This window comes from Strigops habroptila, chromosome 3, assembly GCF_004027225.2.
Source record: "Strigops habroptila isolate Jane chromosome 3, bStrHab1.2.pri, whole genome shotgun sequence".
Lineage (NCBI taxonomy): Eukaryota > Metazoa > Chordata > Aves > Psittaciformes > Psittacidae > Strigops > Strigops habroptila.
The window spans coordinates 77,233,846-77,257,837 of record NC_044279.2 but is presented as its reverse complement, the minus strand read 5'-3'; the positions used below and the strand labels follow the sequence as shown (position 1 = coordinate 77,257,837).

Below are 23,992 nucleotides of genomic sequence, written 5' to 3'. Positions count from 1 at the left end.
GTGCTGGCAGCCGACCACCGCGCTCCGCAGCCCCGGCCCTTCTCCCCCTCGACCGCTCCCCTCAGCCCCGCCGGCTGGGACGCGGCGGCGCGCATGCGCGGGGCCCGCCGGCGGGCAGGGCCAGGCGTGACGCGCTGGGCGGGCGGGATCATGGCGCGGGAGGGTCTCGGCGGTGCCGCGGTACAACCGGGCCGGCCGGCGGCCGAGCCCCCGAGAGTCGCGGCCATGTCTTCCATCGCCTCCTACGAGAGCCTGGTGCACGCCGTGTCCGGGGCCGTGGTGAGCGAGCGGGTCGGGGAGAGCGGGGCCGTTGCGGGCGGCGCCGGGTTGGGGGAGGGCGCGTCGCCGCCGCCGCCGTTGGTGGTGACGGGGCTGAGGCCGAGGGGTCTGGTCGGTGGCGTGTGCCCTGGCCAGCGGGGAGGACGGGCGGGCGGAGCAGCCGGGCCGGCGGGGTGGGGGCCGTGCGGGGGTAACCGGCCGCCTTAAGCCTTTGTTTGACTGAGGGGCCGCCGGAGGGGGACCCCGCGCCTGAGGGGCGGCCACGGGGGTGTGGAGGCGGGGTGGCCGGGCTGAGGGGCTGAGGTGGGACCGGGCCCTGCGCGGTCACAAGAAGAGGGGTTGGGGTGAGGGCGCCTTGACACCGAGTCCCAGCTCTGCCACCCATCCCCTAAGAGCACGCTTGCGAGCCCCTCAGTGTGCTTGTCACTAGTTTTGTATGTGGGGTTTAGTGAACCTTGAGCATGGCTCTGCTTCCCAGTGGCTGGAGCCTCCCCTGGGCCCCATAGGAGCTGTAGGTGTGCTCTCTTAGACACTGAGCATGCATGCATCTGAAGTTGGGCATCCAGTTAGCAATGAAAATTTAAGCCTCTCAGAAGTTCAGGTAGAGGGACAGCTTCAGCTGTGTGGTATGAGTTGTACTAAACATCTGCCTTCTGCAATTGTCTCATAAATCATAGAATCACTATAGAATCACAGGTTGGTTTGGGGTGGAAGGGACCTTAAAGCTCATCCAGTTCCAACCCCCTGCCAGAGGCAGGGACACCTTCCACTAGACCAGGTTGCTCCAAGCCCCTGTGTCCAACCTGGCCTTGAACACTGCCAGGGATGGGGCAGCCACAGCTTCTCTGGGCACCCTGTGCCAGCGCCTCAGCACCCTCACAGGGAAGGATTTCTTCCTAATGTCTAATGTAAATCTACCCTCTTTCATCTTAAAACCATTTCGCCTTCTGCTATCCCTACGTGTTCTCATGAAAAGTCCCTCTCAGGATTTCTTGTAGGCCTCCTTTAGGCACTGGAAGCTGCTCTAAGCTCTCCGCAGAGCCTTGTCTTCTCCAGGCTGAACAAGCCGAGCTCTCTCAGCCTGTCTCCATAGGAGAGGTCCTCCAGCCCTTGGAGCATCTTCATGGCCCTCTAAGACTTAGAAGTTGTGAAGGATGTGGTAATGCCTAGGTGTTAACCAAAGCATAAAGCAAGTGCAGTGCAGCTAGAGGAGGTTTATATTGATTATTGAGTTCAGTTTTTCATATGACACTTGTAAATTAAAAAGTAGTGTTTAATTTCTGTAGATTTTCTTGTATGCCCAAAGGACTGCTAGCTCTGCAAATAGCAAATCAGCCTTGTACTTCCAGTAGATTGAGAATTTTAGTGCAATGTAGCATTTTGGACCAGGCATACCGATGGATTTCGAGCAAGCTGATGCAGCTATAGTCTGCATATATTCCAGACTGGCAAGAACACCTAAACCTGTATTTTGGCAGTTGCCAATGTACTGTTCTGGCCAAACTTCCTGTTCTAATTTGAGTCCTCAGAAGAACTCTCAATGTCTTCTGTAGGATGAAAGTTACTAAATGTTATTGAACAATAAGGGCTGATTCTAAAGGGGTTTTTGTCTTTATAATAAATAAACATGGAGTTATTGTCTGCTCTTCAAAGTGTTTTGTGTCTGCTTATTTAAGCATCAAAGGCAGTGGGGATTTTGTTTCCACTTTCAAGAAATGGAACTCAAATGATCTTGTTATTGAAATAGTGCATGCTCTCCTTTTGCTGGCTTGTACAGAAGCTGGTAACAGCTGCCAGCCCTCACTGTTAGGTTCTCACTCTCATCTACAGATCACTATAATCAGGCTGTGCTTCTGAAGAAACTCTATGTTATGAACTGAACTTATAAATCCCGCCATAAATTTAAAACAGATAATGAAATGGTATCTCAAGTCCCTTGGTGGTGTTAATAAGGTTAATAGAAATTCATGATTGTGCTTGAAGATGCTTGTATCTCAGCATGTGGTTATGAAGGAAGACAGAGCTTTTTGGAGCTTTTGGGCTTCTGTACCCTTGTACAGAAATCCTTTTTTAACTGCCTTATGCTGGACACCTTGGTATTTTTTTGTCATAGTAAAGGTGTACTTGTCAATTTAGAGATTTGTTTACTGCTGTAATATATAAATTTTGAGACGATCTTTGATGTGGGTACTGACTGTTCTGATACTGTCTCACCATTTACTTAAATTATTATAAAGCACACTGATGTACAGACATGATGCAAGAATTTAAAGAGAGAAAAAAAAGAGAAAAAGTAACCCACAGAACTGTCCTGAGGTGATGAGTCAGAAGAACATGCCAGATCACAACATGATGGTTTTTGTTTCTGTTCAGCTGTGGTCAAAGTTCATGTACCTTGTAGGCTACCTGGTCAAACCTGAGATAACTGAATAATTCTGTGAGCAGATGAAAAATCGGGGCGTGATTTCCTGTGAGCTTTAATTGAATTACAGAAGTATTCTTTAGCTCTGCATATAGCTATAAAGTAAACCTTCCTGTTACAAAAGCTGTAGGAATGAGATTTTTTACAGGCATATTATGGTAGTAGTCAAGCTGTTTGTGGGTTGGGTTTTTTCTAATATTTTATTTTTTTAATTACTGGGTTTTTTTTTTTTAGAAAACCAAACTTCTGGCTGCTTACTGCCACCTCTTGGCTACTGCACAGTTGTTTATGTGGTGCTGTGGCTCATCAGGGCTAAAGAAGTAGCCCAGTGGAAAAAGTTGTTTGTTCAGTCACATTAGTTTCCTTCTTGCATCATTGTGTAGGTGCCCAAAAAGTTATGCCACCAGAACAGAGGAGGCAGAGATGCAAACACAGTTGACCAAGAGCTGAGATTGCTTAAGGCAGTTTGTACCTGTCCTAGTGATTATCCAGCAACAGCATGACTTGACTTGGCAAACTACCAAGATTCAGTGCCGACAGGGAGGTGGTGGGAAGGCAGACAGTGAGGCCTCACCCTTTCAACAGTACAGGGTCATACGTTTCAGTATATGTTTGGGAAATTAGCAGTATGAGTTACTTTTCTTGCTGGTTTCAAGTGTGATTCAGTAAGGAATCTCGAGGGGTTTTGTTGCTGGGGAAAGGGCAGGTCCTGCTCATCCCTTTCCTTTCCCTTACTTTTAGCCGTGAAATCCTCTCTCCTCCATATGATGCTTCTGGCAGTCTCCTTGCCGTATAGTTGAGTTTTTCCATATATAAAACTCAGAGAAAAGTAACTGCTTTTCTGAGTTTCTTTTCCCTCAATTTAGCAAAAGGAGGGGAGAGGGTCCAGATTACCTTTTATTGGCAGTAATCTGTTAGATTCGCTGAATTCTCATGTCATTCTTTTGAGCTGTAGCTTCATATGTGTTTTAAGCCCATTTGAGCCTGTAAGGCTCATTGTGTGGGAATGATTCAAAGCTGCATCAGGGAAGGTTCAGACTTCACATTAGAAAGCACTTCACATGAGAGGGTGGTCAAACACTGGAACAAGCTGCTTAGAGAGGTGGTTGATGCCCCATCCTTGTTGGTGTTCAAGAGCCATTTGGAAAATGCCCTTAATAACATGCTTCAACTTTTGGTCAGCCCTGAAGTGGTCAGGCACTTGGACTAGGTCGTCATTGTAGGTCCAACTGAAATACTCTATTCTGTACCTTGTGTCCACCTATTTGTCCTGTGTGCCACCACCCCAACTATGTCCCCGTTACCATTTTCTGATTTTGAATGCAAGTGTGTATGTTGCCGTAGGGTGAATTGCGTTGAGAGTACGATTCAGGATAAATCTCACTTCAGGAGGGCAGAAACAGGATAAATTGAGCAGGGAAAGGTTGGAACTTGCAGTGGCTGTGTAGTGTTGTGGCTGTTCCGTGCATAAGTATGTGCAATTGAGTTTTGAGGTTGGTTTCAGAGTTACTGTAATGCAGCTGTCATTAGGAGGTATATTTTGGCTCTTCTTACCCTTCTTTTTGTTCTGGCAGTGGCCTTCTAACAGAAATTTATTTTTTGTAAATTTTCAGTCAGATGGGTTCATTAATCCTCCTTGATGTCCAGCTGTGCACACTGTAGATGCTGAGAATGAGCAGACACAGAACAAGTATGTGGGAGGGCAGAACCAACCCTTTTGACTAGAGCCCAGACTAAATGGGTTAAAATAACCAGGTAATTATGGCCAAGTGTTTCCTTTCATCTGCTACCTGGTGTTATGAAAACTGGACAAACTTAAGTCTTGTTAAGACTTCAACCAAGAGTTGTCTTAGTGAGGAAACACCGCCTGAAAAGTAACCCTCTGTTGCTGGTCGTAGAGATAGGTCCAAGCAGCCTGCTCCGGGGCTGGGGTGTTTCCAGAGGCAAAGCTTAAATGTATGGCATTTCTAGCTCTAGAAAAGTTGAAGTCACATTGTGCAGTCTACACTGTGCAGTTTGCTTTAAACACAGTCCTTGTGTGACTAGCCGTATCCTGGACCTTGCCACTGTTTAAATGCTTTGCATGGCTACTAACAGAAGAGTGCCACAGCTTTAGCAGCCACTTAATGCATTTAATACTACTGTAGAGTGTTAACAGGTTTTACACCAAACCTAGGTCTTTTAGAGTTAGATATCCTATAGATATCTAGATATGAAGAGGGAAGAAGCTAACTGATGGCAGGGAGAGAGGGGCAACAGCTCCCTGTATGGAAGATAAGGGCATTTGCAAATACGGTATTTAACCCTGTTGTAAAGGGGTGTGACTGACTGCTTTTCCATTTAGAGGCTTTAAAGGTTGGATCACATAGGAAGTGAAGAGGGTGCTGGATTCACAAGAAGTGAATCTGGTACATCTAGGTCAGGTAAATGCCTCTATGCAAACATGCATACCATGGGGAATAAACAAGAGTTAGAGATGTGCACACACCTGCAGGGCTATGATCTTATTGGCATTGGTGGGATGGCTCCTATGACTGGAGTGTTGGAATGGAAGGATACAGGCTCTTCAGGAAGGACAGGCAGGGTAGATGAGGAGGGGGAGTCACCCTCTATGTCAGTGGCCAGCTGGAGTACATGGACATCTGCCTGGGGATGGATGAAGAGCTGACTGAGAGCTTATGAGTCAGGATTAAATGGAGGGCAGGGATAGGAGACATTACATTGGGGGTCTGCTACAGGCTGCCTGACCTTTAGCAGGAAGACTGAGCGCATGAGGCCCTCTGTAGACAGATAGGAGCAATAGGAGCAGCCTCGTGTTCACAAGCTGTGGTCCTCATGGGGGATTTCAACCATCCCACTATCTGTTGGAGGGACAACACAGCAGGACATAAGAAATCCAACAGGTTCCAGGAATGCATTGATGAGAACTTCCTTCTCCAAGTGATAGAGGAGCCAATGAGGAAAGGGGCTGTGCTGGACCTTGTTCTAACTGAAAAGCAAGGGCTGGTGGGGAATGTGAAGATCAAGGGCAGCTTTGGCTGTAATGACCATGAAATGCTGGAGTTCAATATCCTTAGGGCAGCAAGGAGGGTGCATAGCAAGCTCACTACCCTGGACTTCATGGGAGCATACTTTGGCCTTTTCGGGGATTTCCTTGATAGGGTACCACGGGATAAAGCCCTGGAGGGAAAAGTGGCCTAAGAAAGCTGGTTAATATTCAAGGCTCACCTCCACCAAGCTCAGGAGTGGTGCATCTTGACAAAGAGGAAGTCGGGGAAGAATGCTAGGAGGCATGGATGAACAAGGAAAAACCCAAACACAAAAAAGAAGCCTACAGAAGGTGGAAGCAAGGACAGGTAGCCTGGGAGGAATATAGAGAAATTGTTAAAGCAGCTAGGGATCAGATTAGGAAAGCTAAAGCCCTGACAGAATTAAATCTGTCCAGGGATGTCAAGGGCAACAGGAAAAGCTTCTGTAGGTGGTCTTGGTCATAAAAGGAAGACAAGGGAAAATGCGAGCCCTCTCTGGAAGGAAATGGGAGACCTGGTTACCCAGGACATAGAGAAGGCTTAGGTGTTCAATGACTTTTTTGCCTCAGTCTTCACCAGTATATGCTCCAGCAATGCTGTCCAAGTCACGGAAGGAAAAGGCAGGGACTGGGAGGATGAAAAACTGCCCTCTGTAGGAGAAGATCAGGTTTGAGACCATTTAAGGAAACTGAACATGCACAAGACCATGGAACTTGATGAGATGCATCCACGGGTCCTGAAGGAACTGGTGGCTGTAGTTGCCAAGCCATTATCCCTTATATTTGAGAAGTTGTGTCAGTCTGGTGAAGATCCACTGACTGGAAAAGGGGAAACATAACTCCCATTTTTTAAAAAGGAAGACCCAGGGAACTACAGGCCGGTCAGTCTCACCTTGGTGCCTGGCAAGATTGTGAAGCAGATCCTCCTGGAAACTGTGCCACAGAAAATAAGGAGGTGAGGGGTGACAGCTAATATGGCTTCACCAAGGGCTAATTGTGCCTGGAAAATTTGATGGCCTTCTGTGACAGGGTTACAGCACTGGTGGATAAGGGAAGAAAGAGTGAACTCATCTACCTGGACTTGTGCAAAGCATGACATCCTTGTCTCTAAACTGGAGAGACATGGATTTGATGGATGGACCACTCAGTGGATAAGGAATTGTCTGGATGGTTGCACTCAATGACTTGATGTCCAAGTGGACACCACTGACGAGTGGTGTCCTGCAGGTCAGTATTGGGACTAGTGCCGTTCAACATCTTTTTTGGTAACATGGACAGTGGGATTGAGCATGCACTCAGCAGGTTTGCCAGTGACACCAAGCTGTGTGGTGCAGATGGCATGCTGGAGGGAAGGGATGGGATCCAGAGGGACCTTAACAGACTTGAGGGGTGGGCCGATGCCAACCTCATGAAGTTCAACCAGGCCAAGTGCAAGGTCCTGCGCCTGGGATGGGTAATCCCAGGCACAAACACAGGCTGGGCAGAGACTGGATTGAGAGCAGCCCTGAGGAGAAGGACCTGGGGGTGTTTGTTGACAAGAAGCTCAACGTGACCTTGCAATGTGTGTTTGCAGCTCAGAAAGCAAATCATGTCCTGGGCTACATCAAAAGGAGCATGGCCAGCAGATCATGGGAGTTGATTCTCCCCCTCTACTTGGCTTTAGTGAGACCCAACCTGGAGTATTGCATTCAGTTCTAGGGTCCCCAACACAAGAAGGATGTGGATATGGTGGAGCAAGTCCAGAGGAGGGTGAGGAAGATGCTCAGAGGCCTGGAGCACCTCTCCAGTGGAGACAGGCTGAGAGAGCTGGGCTTGTTCAGCCTGGAGAAGACTCCAGGGAGACCTTAGAGCAGCTTGCAGTACCTAAAGGAGGTCTACAAGAAATCTGTAGAGGGACTTTTTACAGGGGCGTGTAGTGACAGGACATGTGGGAATGGCTTTAAACTGACAGAAGGGAGATTTAGGTTAGATGTAAGGAAGAAATTATTTACTGTGAGGGTGCTGAGGCCCTGGCACAGGTTGCCCAGAGAAGCTGTGGCTGCCCCATCCCTGGCAGTGTTCAAGGCCAGGTTGGACACAGGGGCTTGGAGCAACCTGGTTTGATGGAAGGTGTCCCTGCCCTTGGCAGGGGGTTGGAACTGGATGAGCTTTAAGAACCCTTCCAACCCAAACCATTTTCTGATTTAATTCATCATGTGTAATTCATGCCACAGGGGGTGTCTTGGTAGACAGATCTTTATTGCCTATATTGGAATTTAGTACCATGCTAGATTAACTCCTGAGAAACATGTACGGTCAGGTTTTAATGAACAAAAGTTTGTGCTGGGTTTTTTCTCCTCATGTCAGAACAAGGTTATTGTAACACAGTGGTGGCTCGTGTTGTCTTTTTTCTTGTCCCTTTTTTTTTTTCTTTTTTTTAAAACTAGAAATTGAGTACTGAGGCTAATGAAACAAGTGCAATATGTTTGTCTCCTCCTGACCACTTTATCATCTCAGACTTTCTCTTTGGGCAAAAAGCTTTTAAAGGTTTTCATTTTAGCTTGATATAATACAAGAGAAATAAAGTTTTGTAATCATGGAACCAAAACAACACTTCAAATAGACATTGTTGTATATGAGTTTATCCTGTTTTTAAACATATTCAGTAGACTGGTTTCTGGCAGGCATCTGTACAAGCAACTGATACACTATATAGCCAGTTTATTTTGTTTTTCAGGGCAGTATGACTGCAATGACTGTGTTTTTTCCTTTGGATACAGCTAGGCTTAGACTTCAGGGTAAGTGTAAAACTCTAGTTTCTTTGAATGATGGTGTTTCTGTTCATCTTGGCTTGGGCACTTGTAAGGATGGTTGTAGGGGGACTTGTCTTGCATGAACAGGAATCTTACCTGTGTAACACTAACACCATTTAATCACTAACACCATTTTTCAGCTGAAGGTAATTCTCCCTTTTGAAAGCATGGGGTAACTTTTTACCTAGCTGAAGAGGCTGTGTGATCTATGACCAGGTGTGGCTTTTAAATGGTTGTCTAAGAGGGGAAAAAAAAGAAAAAGATATGAGATTACGCAGGATTACATTTGCGAGCTGTTGCTTGTGGCTGCTGAGAACACTTCATAACACAGAGGCAGTATCATGAAAAACTAATATAGAATTATTCCTGAGAATGGTTTAAAGAGAAAAATCAGGGTTAGGACTGGGAAGAGGAACATCCAATTATTTGCAAAAATGCATCTGGGTATAAAATTTGTTGTTCTAATGCTCTACCATCTAATCAAAAGTCACAGAATCACCAAGTATTTTAGTGCTGTGACTAAAGTGCTATTAAGAACTAGGGGGAGATCATCAGCCAGGTCATCAGAAATCTGTGGCTGAGAAACGAGCACCATGTCGCTGTTGGGCAGCTTTCAGTGAAGGAAGAGACAGTGTTTTGCTAAGGCTTAGCTCTTTGCTTTGCTAGCGGTGCTAGTCTGGAGTCCAAGGCATGATTTTGAGAGCAGTTAGGCATGCCCAATTCTGGCCTCTTACCTAATGGGAACCTACCTTCAGTTCATGTTGCAACCATCCAGTTAGGAATAGATAACTACAGATACTCTGGTGCACAACGGAACATGCCAGTCTGGCAAAGGATAAAACAAGGAAGTAGCCTTACCTAGCAAGTGAAATGAAGGAGATGCTTTCTGAAATTGCTGTAGAAATAGGGAACATCTGTCCTTTATGAGGAAGAAGGAACATGCATTTCTGGGGTATGTTCAGAGTAGGAAGGATAAGGACTTGAAAATGAGTGCTAAAAATTGGAATAATGTAAAAGTTTGATTTTTCTGTTTTCCAGTTGATGAGAAGCGGAAGTCTAAGACAACACCAGCAGTCCTATTGGAAATAATCAAAGAAGAAGGCCTGTGAGTAGATACCTATTTTCTGCTTGTTTTCATGTAGACAAGCTCTAAAACTAATTTGGATTTGCTTTTAAAGTGGAATAGTTAGCCCAAATCTGCGTGGGCAGATTTTTACTCTGACTTGTCTCCATGTAAGAGTGATATGACTTGCATCATCTTATGTGTTCATCTTTAGCTAATTTGGATTAACTTTCTTGAGCACCTTATGCAATCGATCTGCTCAGTGATGTAACTGTGCCTTCGTTAGCGAGGTAGCTGTGCCTCCTTAGAAATGCAGGTTTGTACGCAAACTTACTTTCATGTACCTGATAAACCAGCTTTGTCTGCCTGGAGTCTTGGGTGTGTCCATTTCTCATAACTAAGATGAAACTCTTGGGCAGCTGAGCCACTTTCAACATGAGAATTGAGACATGTTTCCCAGTTGGAAGTTTTCTCTCCTCCAAAGTATGTGCAAGTAAACAAGAAGTGATTCTTTATCCTGGTGAGATTCAAGATCTATCTAAAAGCGGTTAACTTTCAGCAATGCTGTGCTTTAGTATTTGCCACACAGTCTGAGCTGAGCTGCCTGGGAAAACAGTTGTATGCATGTCTTTGTTACAAGTAATTTTCCGAAGTGGATCCCTGGAACTCTTCAGTAGATCAGAGCTTCCAGGACATTGAAGTTGGCAAAAGTTTAGCTTGGCCAATGATGTTTTGCCAGCTTTTTGTCAGTTAGCGATCTCTCTTGTTCACATTCCATCATTACTTTGTCACATGAGAGTGGCAAATAAACTTCCATTTAAAAAAAAGAAAGGAAAGAAAGAAGAGAAAAAAAAAGAGTAAATTGAAGTGGAGAGACTGCAAAAGTGGTTATCCTATTTTTCCTGTGAAACAGAAAAAAGCTAATTCTGGCAAGAGGGGAACATTCTTACTTCCAAAGGTTTTGGGAAGCCCTGGCTAAGCAGTGAATGATACTAGTTTTAGGGATGTGTCTGGAACAACCGAAAACCCAAAACAACAATAAATCTGAACTGTTATGCAAGATCATAAACGTAAACTTAAACAGGGGAAGTTCAGGTTAGATCTAAGGAAGAAGTTCTTTACCGTGAGGGTGGTGAGGCACTGGAACAGGTTGCCCAAAGAAGTGGTCCATCCCTGGCAGTGTTCAAGACCAGGCTGGACAGAGCCTTGGGTGACATGGTCTAGTGTGAAGTGTCCCTGCCCATGGCAGGGGCTTGGAACTACATGATCTTAAGGTTCTTTCCAGCCTGAACCATTCTGTGATTCTATATTGTTCATGTGAGTTTGTAGTTTTGTCTCGTATCACATCACACTTTTGTGAGACTGCTTTTCTTATCTAGATAAAGCTAAGATAATTAGCTTTAGCTAATGGACATTCTGTAGAAGTTTATCAAACAGCTTTGCTTTCGTCCCTTTTTAGGTCATACGAAAGGTGTTCACTGGTATACACTGAGTTTTTCTCAAGGTTGCAGTTTAGAACACAAAGTCAAGTTTTATTTGTGTGCAGAAGTATCCGTATGTGAATTACGGATGCTAGCACTGACAAGTCATTAAAATAATGTTTCTTGTCTTGGTTTTGTGTTTTGTACTGCAAGATGTTTAATTTGAAAGCCATTAGAAGTTTTTCTTAATAAATCAAGGAAAACCAAACTAAAACTCTCGGAGGCCATGGCCCTCAAAGGGTGTTTCTCCCTTTATTTTTCAGCACAGAAAAGATAGGTGATGCAAAAATTGTTTTAATTCTACACATGACTAACTGTATAGTAAGTTAAATTGTAACTACTTGGTTAGCTAAGCCTGGAGCTTCAGAAACACTTTTAATACTGTGGTGTATTCCCACCTACATGGGAGGGAGAAGCACCAGATGCATCTGAGATTAAAAACTAGCATTTACATTATAAGAACAGTCAGATGCTGCATTTACCATCCTTGCATCTTTTATGGTCTTATTCTTGGGGATCCTTATATTCTGTGTATTCCCAATTTTATGATGAATACTAAAGTAATTCCATGATTACTGCTAGTTGTTGAAGAGATTTCTTATGCACTTATCATGATACCAGTTCTCTACCTGTCCCATGCAGCATCAGTGAAGGTGTGTATCATTGTCTCTGGATGTATTGTAGAACATGCTGTTGAGTTGTCCCTGTTTTACAGGCTCTTCAGGCCTGCCTGAGAAGGGAGCTTTGTTAGTCAGGTATTATGAAATCATTCTTAAGATAGATTTAGATGATACATAATGACAATTATTTGCAACACCTCAAAAATAAGACAGCTGTGAATCATAAGGCAGTATTCAGTTTTTCATCTATTTGATTAATCTAGTTAAATTTCAGTAGGTAATGTCTGTTTCTTGCTTACCTGACTGATTTGCTCTAGATTTTAATGCAACACGTTTGTTAGAAATTCCTCCCACCTGCATATCTCATGTGCCATATGCCTCAAGTTGCATCCTTTCAAAAACTTCTCTTGGTGAAATACATGCATTTCAGTAATTAGTGTTCCATTTTTAAATGCTATGTGAGAATCCAGACTTTTTTCTTTCTTATCTTAGGTGTTTGGGGTGGTTTTTAAAGTGGTTTTTGTTTTTAATTTATTTTGTATTGAAGGGGTAATTGTCTTTTTATTTTTTTTATTTTTCCAGCTTTGTTAAGCATTGCTTTGTTTCCTTGGAGATTTGAGCATCTCTTTACTCAAGTGTTTTCTTTTTTTATTGGACTGACAACTCTGTTTCTCAACAAAGATGAGAACTCTCGTCATGCCTTTGTATGTTTTAGTACATGGTTTGAACTGACTGTATCAGTATGTATGTTAACATACAGACTTCAAACATGTAATTATCCCCTGGATGTTTGTAGTTCACTGCTGGCTGTTGGTAGAGAGCAAATAGGGTGGTAATGCTCACTTTTGGAGTGAGCGAGCCCCAAGCTTCTGACTGTAAATACATTGTACCTCTACAGCTCCTTTTCAGTGGAATTATTCCTGATTACTACAATTTACAAATACAGGTGCTTAGGGGTTTGGTTTTTTTTTTTAATGGTACAGTCAGGATTTTAGTATGGTTTGTTACCATTATCGATAAAGACATACCTAGTTAGTATTGCACGTAGTATTGTATCTCTGTGACCCTCCATTTAACATCAACCAAATTGCATAAATACTTTGCTGATCCTTATTATGACTTTTTCCTCTCCATTAGGTTGGCACCATATCGAGGATGGTTCCCTGTTATCTCCAGCCTTTGCTGTTCCAATTTTGTTTATTTTTATACATTTAATAGTCTTAAAGGTCTCTGGGTCAAAGGTCAGCATTCAACCACTGGAAAAGACTTGGTTCTGGGGGTTGTTGCAGGTAAGACTTAAAAATCTCAATTTCATCCAAAATTGATTTTTAGTATATCTAATATTTTTCTTCCTGAAGTCAATTGGAGGTCACACTGGGTGCTTACACCTCCCACTGTATGTAGACCTGCTTCGTTGTACACCTCTGACTTGTTCTTCTGTGTCCTCCCTGCCTTGTAAGTAGGTGCATAAACTTCTGTTGTGAATCCTGGTACAAAGCACAGTATTTTATTTGTCTGGTGTGTTGTTTACCATGGTATCTAAGCATCATCATTTAGATTTTGAAGACAAGTGGCAGGGGAAAGTGATAGTTTATTTCAGAGGAAAATATATATGCCATTTCCTAAGTATTTTCAATTATGGTAAGTAAGTTTTTGATGAAAGCATTTGGGTGTCAGCTTTCAGACCTGTTTTAGGGTTATCAACTGAAAGTGGCAGAAAATCACTAGATGTACGCAGGTCCAGTGGGACTGTATGTTTTTCATCTCTTCTCATGTGGATGCTGCAGTGTTTTCTTTGAAGGGATTAGGGCATAAGTGGCTTTTCTAGCAAATCCAATGTGAAAAATCACCACCGTGTGCCTGTGTTTGTCAGTAATATTCTGAAGGTACAATTGCTTGTGCAACCACTCTGGAAGAAGATGATTTTAAAAAAACTGCACAAAAGGCTTGTGATTTTTAGGTTTTTGGGGAGGCGAGTGGGGGAAGGCTTTTTGCTTACTTTTTGTAGTTTCTTGTACTTTGAGTGTAGGCACAATGAATGGCTGAATAGTTGGAGGAAAGTAAGGAAAGAAATCTTAAGTTGGCTTTATACATTCTGGAACAAAGGCTACAGGAATTAGGGTAACAGCTTGTCAGTTAAATGACTTCTTCAGTGTCAGTAGATTATATCCTTGTAGTGCAATAATATCTAGTAGAAATTGAAATCTCTGCTTAAGGTGTTTACTAATTCTTTCTACCTACCTTTCATTGCTACTACTGGTAGCAAATATAGATTCGGAAAATACATAAAAAACCACAAACAAACAAACAAAAAAACAAACAAAAACCCCCAAACCCCTTTGCAGTCTGGAAAATAAAGTTTTATGACTTTTTCCTTTAACCAAGTCTTGGTGAAAAATTACAAATAGACTGTGCTCTAACCTTTTGCTCCTTAATGTACTCACATTGACTTTGGTTAAGAGAGATTAATGTGGCTTGCCTTTTCTAGTGCTTGATTTTGCTCAGAGCATCTTTGGAGACCTGACTGTAGTCCTTATGAAGGATACTGAAATGTAGTTATTTTTATATTCTGCTTTTCTGAACCCTCTTTAAGGAAAAGAGCAAACAGGCACAATGTAGGCAGTAGAGTTTCACCTTTGTCAGATTTACTGTTCTTGATAGTTATGTAGTGTTCCATCTCAATATAACTGTCACTCAGATTCCTACCAAAGCAACCAATGTAGAAGCATTTGCTAATTTCTGTGATGCAGAAATATTAATAAGAATAATTTTTATTTAGTTACTTCAAAGTATTTGCCTTGGTCATTACTGAACAGGAGAGACCTGTACCAGGTGATCGCAGAAGAAATGTCACTTAATCCTTCTCCCTGTTTATTTAGAACTGTATTTGCAACACCTCTTTTTTTGCAGCCTTATGTATGCTTGTCTATTTCTCTTCCCCCATCCTAATTTCTGATACTCAACTTTCAAGCTTTACTGCTGGGATTTGTTATTGTGTGTAATCTCTTGCCACTTCTAAGCCTACTTAAAATATTTGCAGAATCCTGACTTTTCCACCTTAAGTGTACTTAATGAATCTAGAAGCTAGATATTCTCATTCTTTTGGCAGTGTAGGAGCTCTGTTCTGGTAATCAAGCTGCATGCATTTATCTGTTTTGATCTCTCATTATAAAGTAATCCTTCTAACCTTATCGCTCTGTGTTTCTGCAAGTAGGCAGGCAGCAAGTCATCATGGAGTGAAGTAGGGCATGAAAAAGTAGAGCATCTTGTGCTCCAGTGTGGTGTAGTATGCAGCAAAGTAACAAGTTCACTTAAGATTCCTTCAACATGTTCACATTTGGTGTATTTTGTTGTCTGGTGTGACTTTTTGTTGGGTTTTGTTTGGTTAGTTGGTTTGGGGTTTCTTTTGTTAGTTTTGGGGAGGAGTAAGCAGAAATGTCTTCCCGCTGCATGCAATGGTGGGACTGTGGGCAATACCTGAAGTACCTCATTAAAAATTTCCACTGTACTTTTCCCATATGCTGTGTTAATTGTATTTCCTTCTTCCTACCAGTAATTTCAGTAGCCTGTGAATCACGGTAAAAGTGAATAAGAAAACATTTGAAATGATCTTCTGGTTCTTGCTGATTTTTTTTGTGCTGTGTTTTGTATTAGGTGTAGTGAATGTTCTCTTGACCACTCCTCTTTGGGTGGTGAACACGCGTCTGAAGCTGCAGGGAGCAAAATTTAGAAATGAAGACATCGTACCAACCAATTATAAAGGCATAATAGGTAAGCACCTGTTATTCTCTTCAACCAAAGAAAAGTTCATTAAATTAAATATATCAAGGACTCTGAAGTTTGAAGACTTCTGTTCATGTAACTGATTTCACTCTGGAATCTCTACGCTTCCCTTTCACTTTACTGTATTTGAGTTTTGCAGGAAAGTGGACTTGGCCATTTCTAATGGTAATTAAGAGTTTATAGTATGCATAAACATACCTGTAATTAAAACACCTTTTGCAAAGGCAGGTGTCTTATGGAAATACTGGAGTAGTAGTGAGCCCAGTGAGGTGGTAGCTGGGAGTCTGAGTTTGGACAGACAATTTGCAGATTAAACTTCACTCACTTTAATCTCTTCCTCGCTCACATGTTTAGGCTGTCTTCCTTTTAAAATAAATAAATACATATTGTTGTAATTTTGAAGATGGCTTAGAAGACCTTAGTGTTGATGCTGAGCTTGTACTAAAAAAAGCAAGAACCTCCTTTGTCACTGTTTTTATGTTAACTTCCAGCTTAGAATGGAAGATTAAACAGTTACAGAACAGACTGCAGTGGACTTTTAAACACTTTGAATATTACACTTTAACTTTTCTTACTTCTACAGTCAGAATTTTGTACTCAAAATTTTAATGATTCCTTCCCTCCCCCCCTTTCTTCTCAGATGCCTTTCATCAGATAATACGAGATGAAGGAGTCTTAGCTTTATGGAATGGTACTTTCCCTTCCTTGCTTCTGGTCTTCAATCCTGCCATACAGTTCATGTTTTATGAAGGCTTTAAACGGAAGCTTTTGAAAAAGCAGCTGCAAGTGAGTATGTTTTGAGGCCAGTTCATATCAATATGTTAAAAAGTCATCATTTTTCCTCAAGACGTAGCGAGATTATTGTTACATGAGATTTTGCATCATAAATGAGGCTTGGGTTTTTTACCATCTTTAGTCAGTACTGCCGCTGTAGGAACTCTACTTGTGCCTGATGGATCTATCCAGTTACATTATGGACAATACATTTTTTTGAGTGATGAGCTTCCCTCTGCATCATTATTTGCCTGTTGGCTAATTGCTATATTTATTTCTCGTATTTCTTCTAAATAACTTAATTCTACCTTCAATTAGGGTATGCTTTGTCCATGATCAGTGGAGAGGGAAAATACATTTTTCCCCTAGCACTGGTCACTTTTAGTTTTGACAACATTTTTCTTCCTATTTGATCTTTTCCTTATTGTCTTAAGTATCTCAGATTGATGTTTGTTTTTTTTACAGTCTGCATGAGTGTGCATATTTCTGATTGCAGTCAACGTATTTTGCAAATGTGAAGCATGTTTTGAAATGGGCCTCTACTTATTTTCAGTGATTAATTCACTGTTAGAGGTGCTCTGTAATCAGTCTTAGGCTGTAACAATGTATTCGGTGCATCCTGGAACACTGTGGGCTTTGGAGGTGAGGTTGGGCTTCCTGGTAGTGTTCTTGGGGGAGGAGATTTTTAGCCTATGACTAAAGGCTAAAGTTCTACCTGATAAGGTGGTGATTATGTCTCAGGATTATAGAGTGGTGTTCACTCTATAGAGTTCTTTTACTGTCACCTTTCCACAAGTGCTGTGTGACTTGTTGATTTAAATGATGCAAAAGCTGAAATGCTTATTGATTGATGGTATGTTTAAATGCTATCTCCTTGTCTTTTGTCTACTCTTGGTGCTTTAAATTGGTCTAGTTGTATGGCTTTCTCCACTGTTTTAGTAACAGTTATAGCGAGAAATGAAAAAGCTTGTGAGCAGGTAGAAGCTACAAATAAACATTAGTTGTGGGAAAGTAAGTTGGTTGAACTATAACTAACTCTTTAAAATGAGAAGACCCAGATACTTTGTGAGATCTCTAGGCCAAAGATACTTAGATAACCCCATAGCAGGTACCAATACAGAACCCTCAAATACATATGAGTAATGGGCTGTTTCAGTACTATGTGGAAGTAATATGTTCTTTATCTATCGAACAGCTCACATCTTTGGATGCTTTTGTCATCGGTGCAGTAGCCAAAGCAGTTGCCACCACCCTCACTTATCCTCTGCAGACAGTACAGTCAATTCTGCGGGTAAGTAATAATTTCATTCCAGGGTAGCTGCCTCTGATTTGTTCTGTATAATGCAGGCCTTGTTCATGTGGCTTGTTTTTCTTGGTGTTAATGAACCCTTTAGTTTGGGAGATCCTTTTGCACAGTGCAGGCCACTGCTAAGAATGCCTCTCTTCTTTGATCCTGTACTAACAGATTCCAATAGAACTTGGTATTACTGGTGCACATCTGTTTCAAGCAGCCAGTAGGATTGATAACATAATGCATCGGTATAGTGTCTCACAGAAGATGATGCACTGTACTACAAAAATGTAGATTTACTTCTTTGAATATAAATTGAACACATGTCAAGTGGAAAGTTAAAATTAAATCCTCTAAACCCAGTTTGTTTCCAGATGACCTAGGGTAATCAAAAAGAAGTTCTGTTCATAGGTTTGGTTTTATTCAGATGATGGCCTGACCTTGTCAGTAGCCGGAATGTGATTCATCAGGGGAAGCTGAGCTCCGTCATAAATAGTACCTTTAACCACTTGTCTGGCCTTGTACGCTAATTGTAGTGGTAATGGAAACCGTTGCATTTATTCTTGCTTGTGATTTGTATGTGTGCTGGATAATGCTGCTACCTTCAGTATGTACCAGTACACAAGCAAGCATATTCTGTGCTTTTTAATCTATTTTTGTAAGTTGTTTCTTGATGGTTTCTGTAACAGCTAAATATTAATAAATGTTACTTCATGAAATATGCTACTTTCCTAAGGAAAAGCCATAACTTGCCTGTATGTTAAAGCCATTTCATATGTTCTAAAACTTGCACGAACTTGGATAATTAGTTGAACGTGAGCCTTCCATGCCTAGTGCCTAGTCTTATCTACAAGGGAATTTTTCTTGTTAATTGTTCATCTGGAAAAGTGATTTTCGTGCAAGTTTTATAATTATTTAGTTTTTCTTCTCTCTAATTAGAGTGGGCTATATGTATTTTGCTTTTGATAACCTGGAAAAAGATAGTTTGGATGCTGTATTTCAAACCAACAGGATTTGAATATGTTTACTGTATGGTATTGCTACCCTGAAAAGACACTAGATAAAACTTCTCTCTCTTCACAGCTTTCTACTTCAATACCCTAATAGTGCACAAAATGGCATCTGGATTGTAGATGTGTGAGCCACATGTTAGTTTTGTCAGCAGTCATCTTTTCTGAAGTTTTTATAACTTTTGATGATCAATGCCTTCATTCAATGTCTTACCCTGTTTTAATAACTTGGGCACATCTCAGGAAGTAAAAGTAGTAACAGAGGCTTCTATTACTGAAGTGACAGATACAGAAAAACATTTAACAAATACAGCTTTGTGTGGAGAAGTTGCAACATCGGTCTGTTCCCAATTGATTATGTGTTTTCTGCTGGTGTGAAGGAGAACTGGGAGGAAAGTTGGAGTGATTTATTTTAGCCTTAGCATTGCATGGCAGTGCAATTTTCACTGGGCTACATCAATATAACAACTTTCCGTAGTTGCTATAGAAGTGGGTACAATTTTGTGACTATTACTTCATGTTTTGTCTGTCTTCTTTTGGCTTTTTGAACAAAATTCTTCTGTCTCATGCTGACAGCATCATCCTTTAAAAAACAGCAGCTCTGGTACATTGTGCTGCCAGCTTGATGTACTCAACAGCTGCTGCTTACTGCTCACCTCAGCTGAAGTCAGCTAGTTCACTGCTGGCTTGCCAAGGTGAGTTGCCTTTCTGCTAGAGCACAGGTAACCATCAGTGGCCTGGTGGTGGTGGACTTTTTCTCACAGTGGCCCACTGAGATAAAGTGGCCTATGTGCTGTTTTCTCAGTGCCAGTCCATCACTCTCTCTGTGATGATGGGGAAAACAAGAACCCTATCTCTAGTTCTACAGTCACTATGAATGACTTGTTTCCCTCTGCTCTATGAAAGAAGTAATAGCCAGAAACCCTGAACACTTCTGGCAAGAACAGAAATGTGCATCTGTGATACCTGTGCTGTCCAGATCAAACTTGCTCTACTTCATAATCAATCATAGCATACCAGGTTGGAAGGGGCTTCAAGGATCATCTGGTCCAACCTTAGTGTGTTTTCTAATCTAAAGCTAGCATTGTTATATTTGTTGATGCTTTTGCCACTCATATATATAAAGTTATGAATAAAGGCTTAGTAGTTTCAGAAATAACATTCTGCAATAAGTACACTTTGTATAGTTGTGGGGTTATTTGAAACAATTTTAGCAGATTTACACACAAGCTAATACAATCTCGATATAATTCATAAAAAATTAAGTTCTATCATCAAAGTGGAACTACAGGTCTCTCTTTCAATCTTAAGCCTTTAGAAGCTTACTATTGTTTGAAAGTTATTAGAGTTCTTTGTAAAGGAGTCACTACACATTTGCTTTCAACTTTTTGGCAAAGTGCTCTTCGTGCTTCCATACAATGAACAGTTACCCTGTGTAATGGGTAGTGACCAGCAGCTTCCAGCCTTGCCATTTGGTGTGTCTATGTCCTTTTCAGTCATAAAAATACATGGGACCAGTGTTACTCATTAGGCAGTGAAACTGTTCTTTAGCTTATGTGTTGGTGAAGAGTGGATAAATTAACTTTGCAACTGGAGAAATAACAATAGTGTTAATGTTTTTAGTCATCCTGTGGGGAAAAAGTTCTCTTTAAAACTCAAGCTTCTTTTCTTCAGTACAGAGAATGCCAGTCCCTTTGGGAAATCTGCAGTAATTGGTGAAGTATTGATGACCTACAGAAAAATGAACTTTTTTTTTTTTTCCTTTTGATGAACCTTTGTTTACAGTATACAAATAGTCCAATGGTAGAGAAAAGAGGAGAAAGAAACACCTAATCCTGGTGGTGTTTGGAAGCCTATGAGTAGTCTGGACAATGACTGGCATTGTAACTTGGAACCTAGTTAGCAGGTTTTTTGGGGTGTGTCTGTGTCTTTGACAGTGATCCTTAGCATTGATTTATCAATATCAAATGAGTTACTTGTTGATGAGAAAATTGTGGATTGTGAGTAAATATTTGCCTAATAAAGGGAGATTTCCAGCAGTGTTCTGTTGCTGCTGTTTCAAAGTGTTTAAGACATAGCAAAAGGACCTGTGTCATCCTGGCATTTTCTTATAATTTCTGAACTGCCTCCATCTGCTTGCATACTTTACCTACTGTCAGTGGTAATGTCCTACACCAATGAAGTAGCAGTTGCCTGAGTAAGTTCTGGGAGAAACTTATCCACAGGCAGTTGCTCAAGTTCACCTTTCTTAGCACAGAAGCATAATACAGCTTCAAAAGCTGTTTGGCTATGTTGTTATAAATACAAGTGTGGCAAGGCTTGTATGATAATAATTCATAGTTCCAGCTTGCTGATAGCTCTGCCACCCTGTGTCAGATAAGAGTATCCATGAATCCTAGAAAAAGAGTGGCTGAAATTGCTAGTTTAACTCTGAGACATAAAATTACAGCAGCAGCTATCATGCCTGCTGAAAAACAGTTTGTGGATAAGCAGATGCAGTGAGTAAGAGAATTATTTAGACCAGGTAGGTGGATCAAACAATTTTGGATTCTTCCATAGCAGTTCACAGGTAAATGTTTTGCTCCGAGACGTGTTGCTGGGCAGATGAATTTTGGGTTCAGCTATGCAATCTCAGTGTAATAATGGTTTGTAGATGTATAAGGCTTTGAATCTTTGTTAAATGAAAGCTGAGCAAGCCAGAAGTTGCTTTGAATGTCATGTTCCTACTAAGACTGCAAATTACACTTTCAAGATCTTGAAAACTGTTTCCTCCAGAGCAATTGAAAGAGACTGCATATGGCTACGTGTAATTTCTTAGAATCCATCTTGAAATGAAAACCAATTATTGTAGCAAATACCATTTTAGTGCTTGCTGTGTAAAGTTCAGCAGTGTCAGCTTTGGCCTCATTTATTCACTGATGTACAACCTGAAAAATGTTAAGAGGTTCAAGATAGGCTTTCCAGATTTTACACGTTGGGTTTTCTGCCCAGCACCATGGAGAAATAGTGAAACAAAATGCTCTGCCTTTATTTGTTTTCCAGTTTGGACGCCACAGGTTGAACCCAGAGAACCGAACTCTAGGCAGTCTTAGAAATGTTCTTTACCTTCTTCAACAGAGAGTGAGGTGAGTTTTCTGTGGTTTTTTCCTAACATGATATAGAAGACTTGCGTATTGCTAATATGTTGAAAATGTCCTTGGATCTAAATTATGGGGGATTTTGCCTCCCTTAAACTTGCCATTTGAATCCACCTGTTTTTTGTAATATTGCAGAACAAGTACACAAACACAAATTCTTCTAAATATCTGTACAGTAACTGGTATCAAGGATATCTATGGATACCAGTTCACCTCTCATCTTGAAAAGAAGCAAGTTTCTTGCATGAAAGTCTTAACTTTCTGCAGAACTTTCTCTTTAAAGTATTATTAAACATAGGTGGCACTCTAGATCAAGAATGAATTTAAGATTCTTAGGGTTGCGATTAACTTGTGATAGTAATTGTTCTTTGTAGTGTACTGATTTACTTAGAGAGGGCTATTCACACTTGTTTCCTTATTTGTTTGCTTGTTTTCTTCCTTAGACGTTTTGGATTAATGGGACTCTACAAAGGCCTTGAAGCAAAGCTCCTGCAGACAGTCCTTACTGCTGCTCTTATGTTTCTAGTGTACGAGAAACTGACTGCTGCAACCTTCACAGTCATGGGATTAAAGCATTCGCGCAGGCATTGAAAAAGGGACCTATGCCAAAGATTATGGGGTCTAGAAAACACATTCTGTTTCTGAGACCAGGCTGGGTAACAAAGGGTGCTCACTTCCTCTATTTCTTTTTAGCCATCTCCATCTCCATTATTTGGAGAAATTTGGAATACACTCTATAGGGCCTGTTGTCATGAGTTCAGGGATAGCACATTCCTTACTCTTCTGTGAACTCATAGTGTTAAGAAACAAAGCAGAGACCTTATTTAAGCACTTGATGTGAAATTTTAACTACTATATGATTTGGTTGACATTCTTGGCGAGAATGAGTATCACTCTGCTTTCTTGTTTTCCCTCAAATAATCCTCAACTATTCTTCTATCTTTTACCTTCTGTCAGCAGCTGCTGGGGCTGGTTTTGTTATTTTCCTTGTCCTGTGTTTATGTCAATTCTTATGTGGTTCATTAAAATAATTCACAAAGAACAAGATTTTTGACATGGCTTTCTTTTAACTTCAAGTATGTTTGTGGCACAGAATGAAGGGATATTGCCCCAGATATCTGGTGGTGAGATTTCTGAAGTGATAGAATGTGCATTACCGGTGAATGGGCATGCTGCCGTCTTGAATCCACCCATTTTTAATCTTGAAAATTTCAAATGCAGATACTGGCTAGATAGGAAGAACATAACCTCTTGCTTTTTCAAGATGAGTACCTCAGGCTGTCTCAAAAAATGGACTTGCTACTCAGAAATACGTGAAGTTCTGTAACCCTGTTTCTTGTGAGAATATGTGAATTCACACCATGTTCTCATGCAGACAGGGAGCACTGCCCTATGCTTCAGAAGTGGCGTGCCCTTTCAAGAATGTGCTGTAATTATTTTTATACTGATCTTCCCAGACACTTCCCTGACCATAAAGCATAAAGGCCATAACTTTTGTCCCAGTTACTGTGTTTATGTTCTTTTTGCATAGTTTGGGTCAATAGTCTTAGGCCATATAGTCCAAGTAAATCCTTCTGTGTCCATCATTAAGTTTGCAGTAGGATTGTTCTGAGGAACTGTTTTATGTTTGAAGTATTGAGAAATTCTATGATAGTTTAACACCAAGGCTGTCTGGGAGAAGAATTGGGTGCTGCAGGAAATAGATTACTGAATTGCTAAATGGCATCCTTTTTCGGGTCTGAATTGAGTTAATTCAAAGTATGATATTGGAATGGAGTTTGCAGACAATGCTGTCTTTTGAACAAGAATAAAAACCTTTTCACCGACTGCTTCTTTAAGAGAATGAGGATTATCTTTATACGAGAAAAATGCTCTTAATTCAGTGCTGGATGCTTTTCAGTCCAAATGGGATTTACACATGACAAGTGAGAATGAAAAGGCGTAATGATTAGACTGTAATTATACTTTGATAGACGCCATGAAATTTAATGAAAGACGGGAGACCTTACCACTGGAAAAGAAACAATCCCAATTCTGTGAATTTCAGTGGAAATATTTGTCTGACTGAAATGAGTTTTCCGCGGAAAGATAGTCTGCTGTCTTTTTGGTGTTTTTAATAGAAATTCAGATAAGCTACCTCACTTGGAAATTCCTCCTCTCAGAATCAGTGTGGGGAAGCTGAGAGGCTGTGTTGGCTTTATGCAAATGAAAAGTGATTCTCATGTTCCTTCTTGGGCCGAAATCTGTGTGGCTGCTAGAAGCCGTAGTTCAGTGTGGTTTTTTCTGGTCTGTGGCACAAAGGAGCAATTTCT

General features: G+C 41.3%; 1 protein-coding gene across 1 annotated transcript; it reads left to right on the top strand.

Annotated features, from left to right (window-relative positions):
• Positions 1–118: 118 nt before the first annotated feature.
• SLC25A17 (solute carrier family 25 member 17) lies at positions 119–23,507 on the top strand. The gene is made up of 9 exons (XM_030480841.1): positions 119–279; positions 8,446–8,506; positions 9,560–9,626; positions 12,823–12,974; positions 15,340–15,456; positions 16,109–16,254; positions 17,438–17,533; positions 21,586–21,668; positions 22,124–23,507. The coding sequence occupies exons 1-9, from the start codon at positions 151–153 to the stop codon at positions 22,269–22,271; spliced, it is 999 nt and encodes a 332-aa protein (XP_030336701.1). The 5' UTR covers positions 119–150; the 3' UTR covers positions 22,272–23,507.
• Positions 23,508–23,992: the final 485 nt, after the last annotated feature.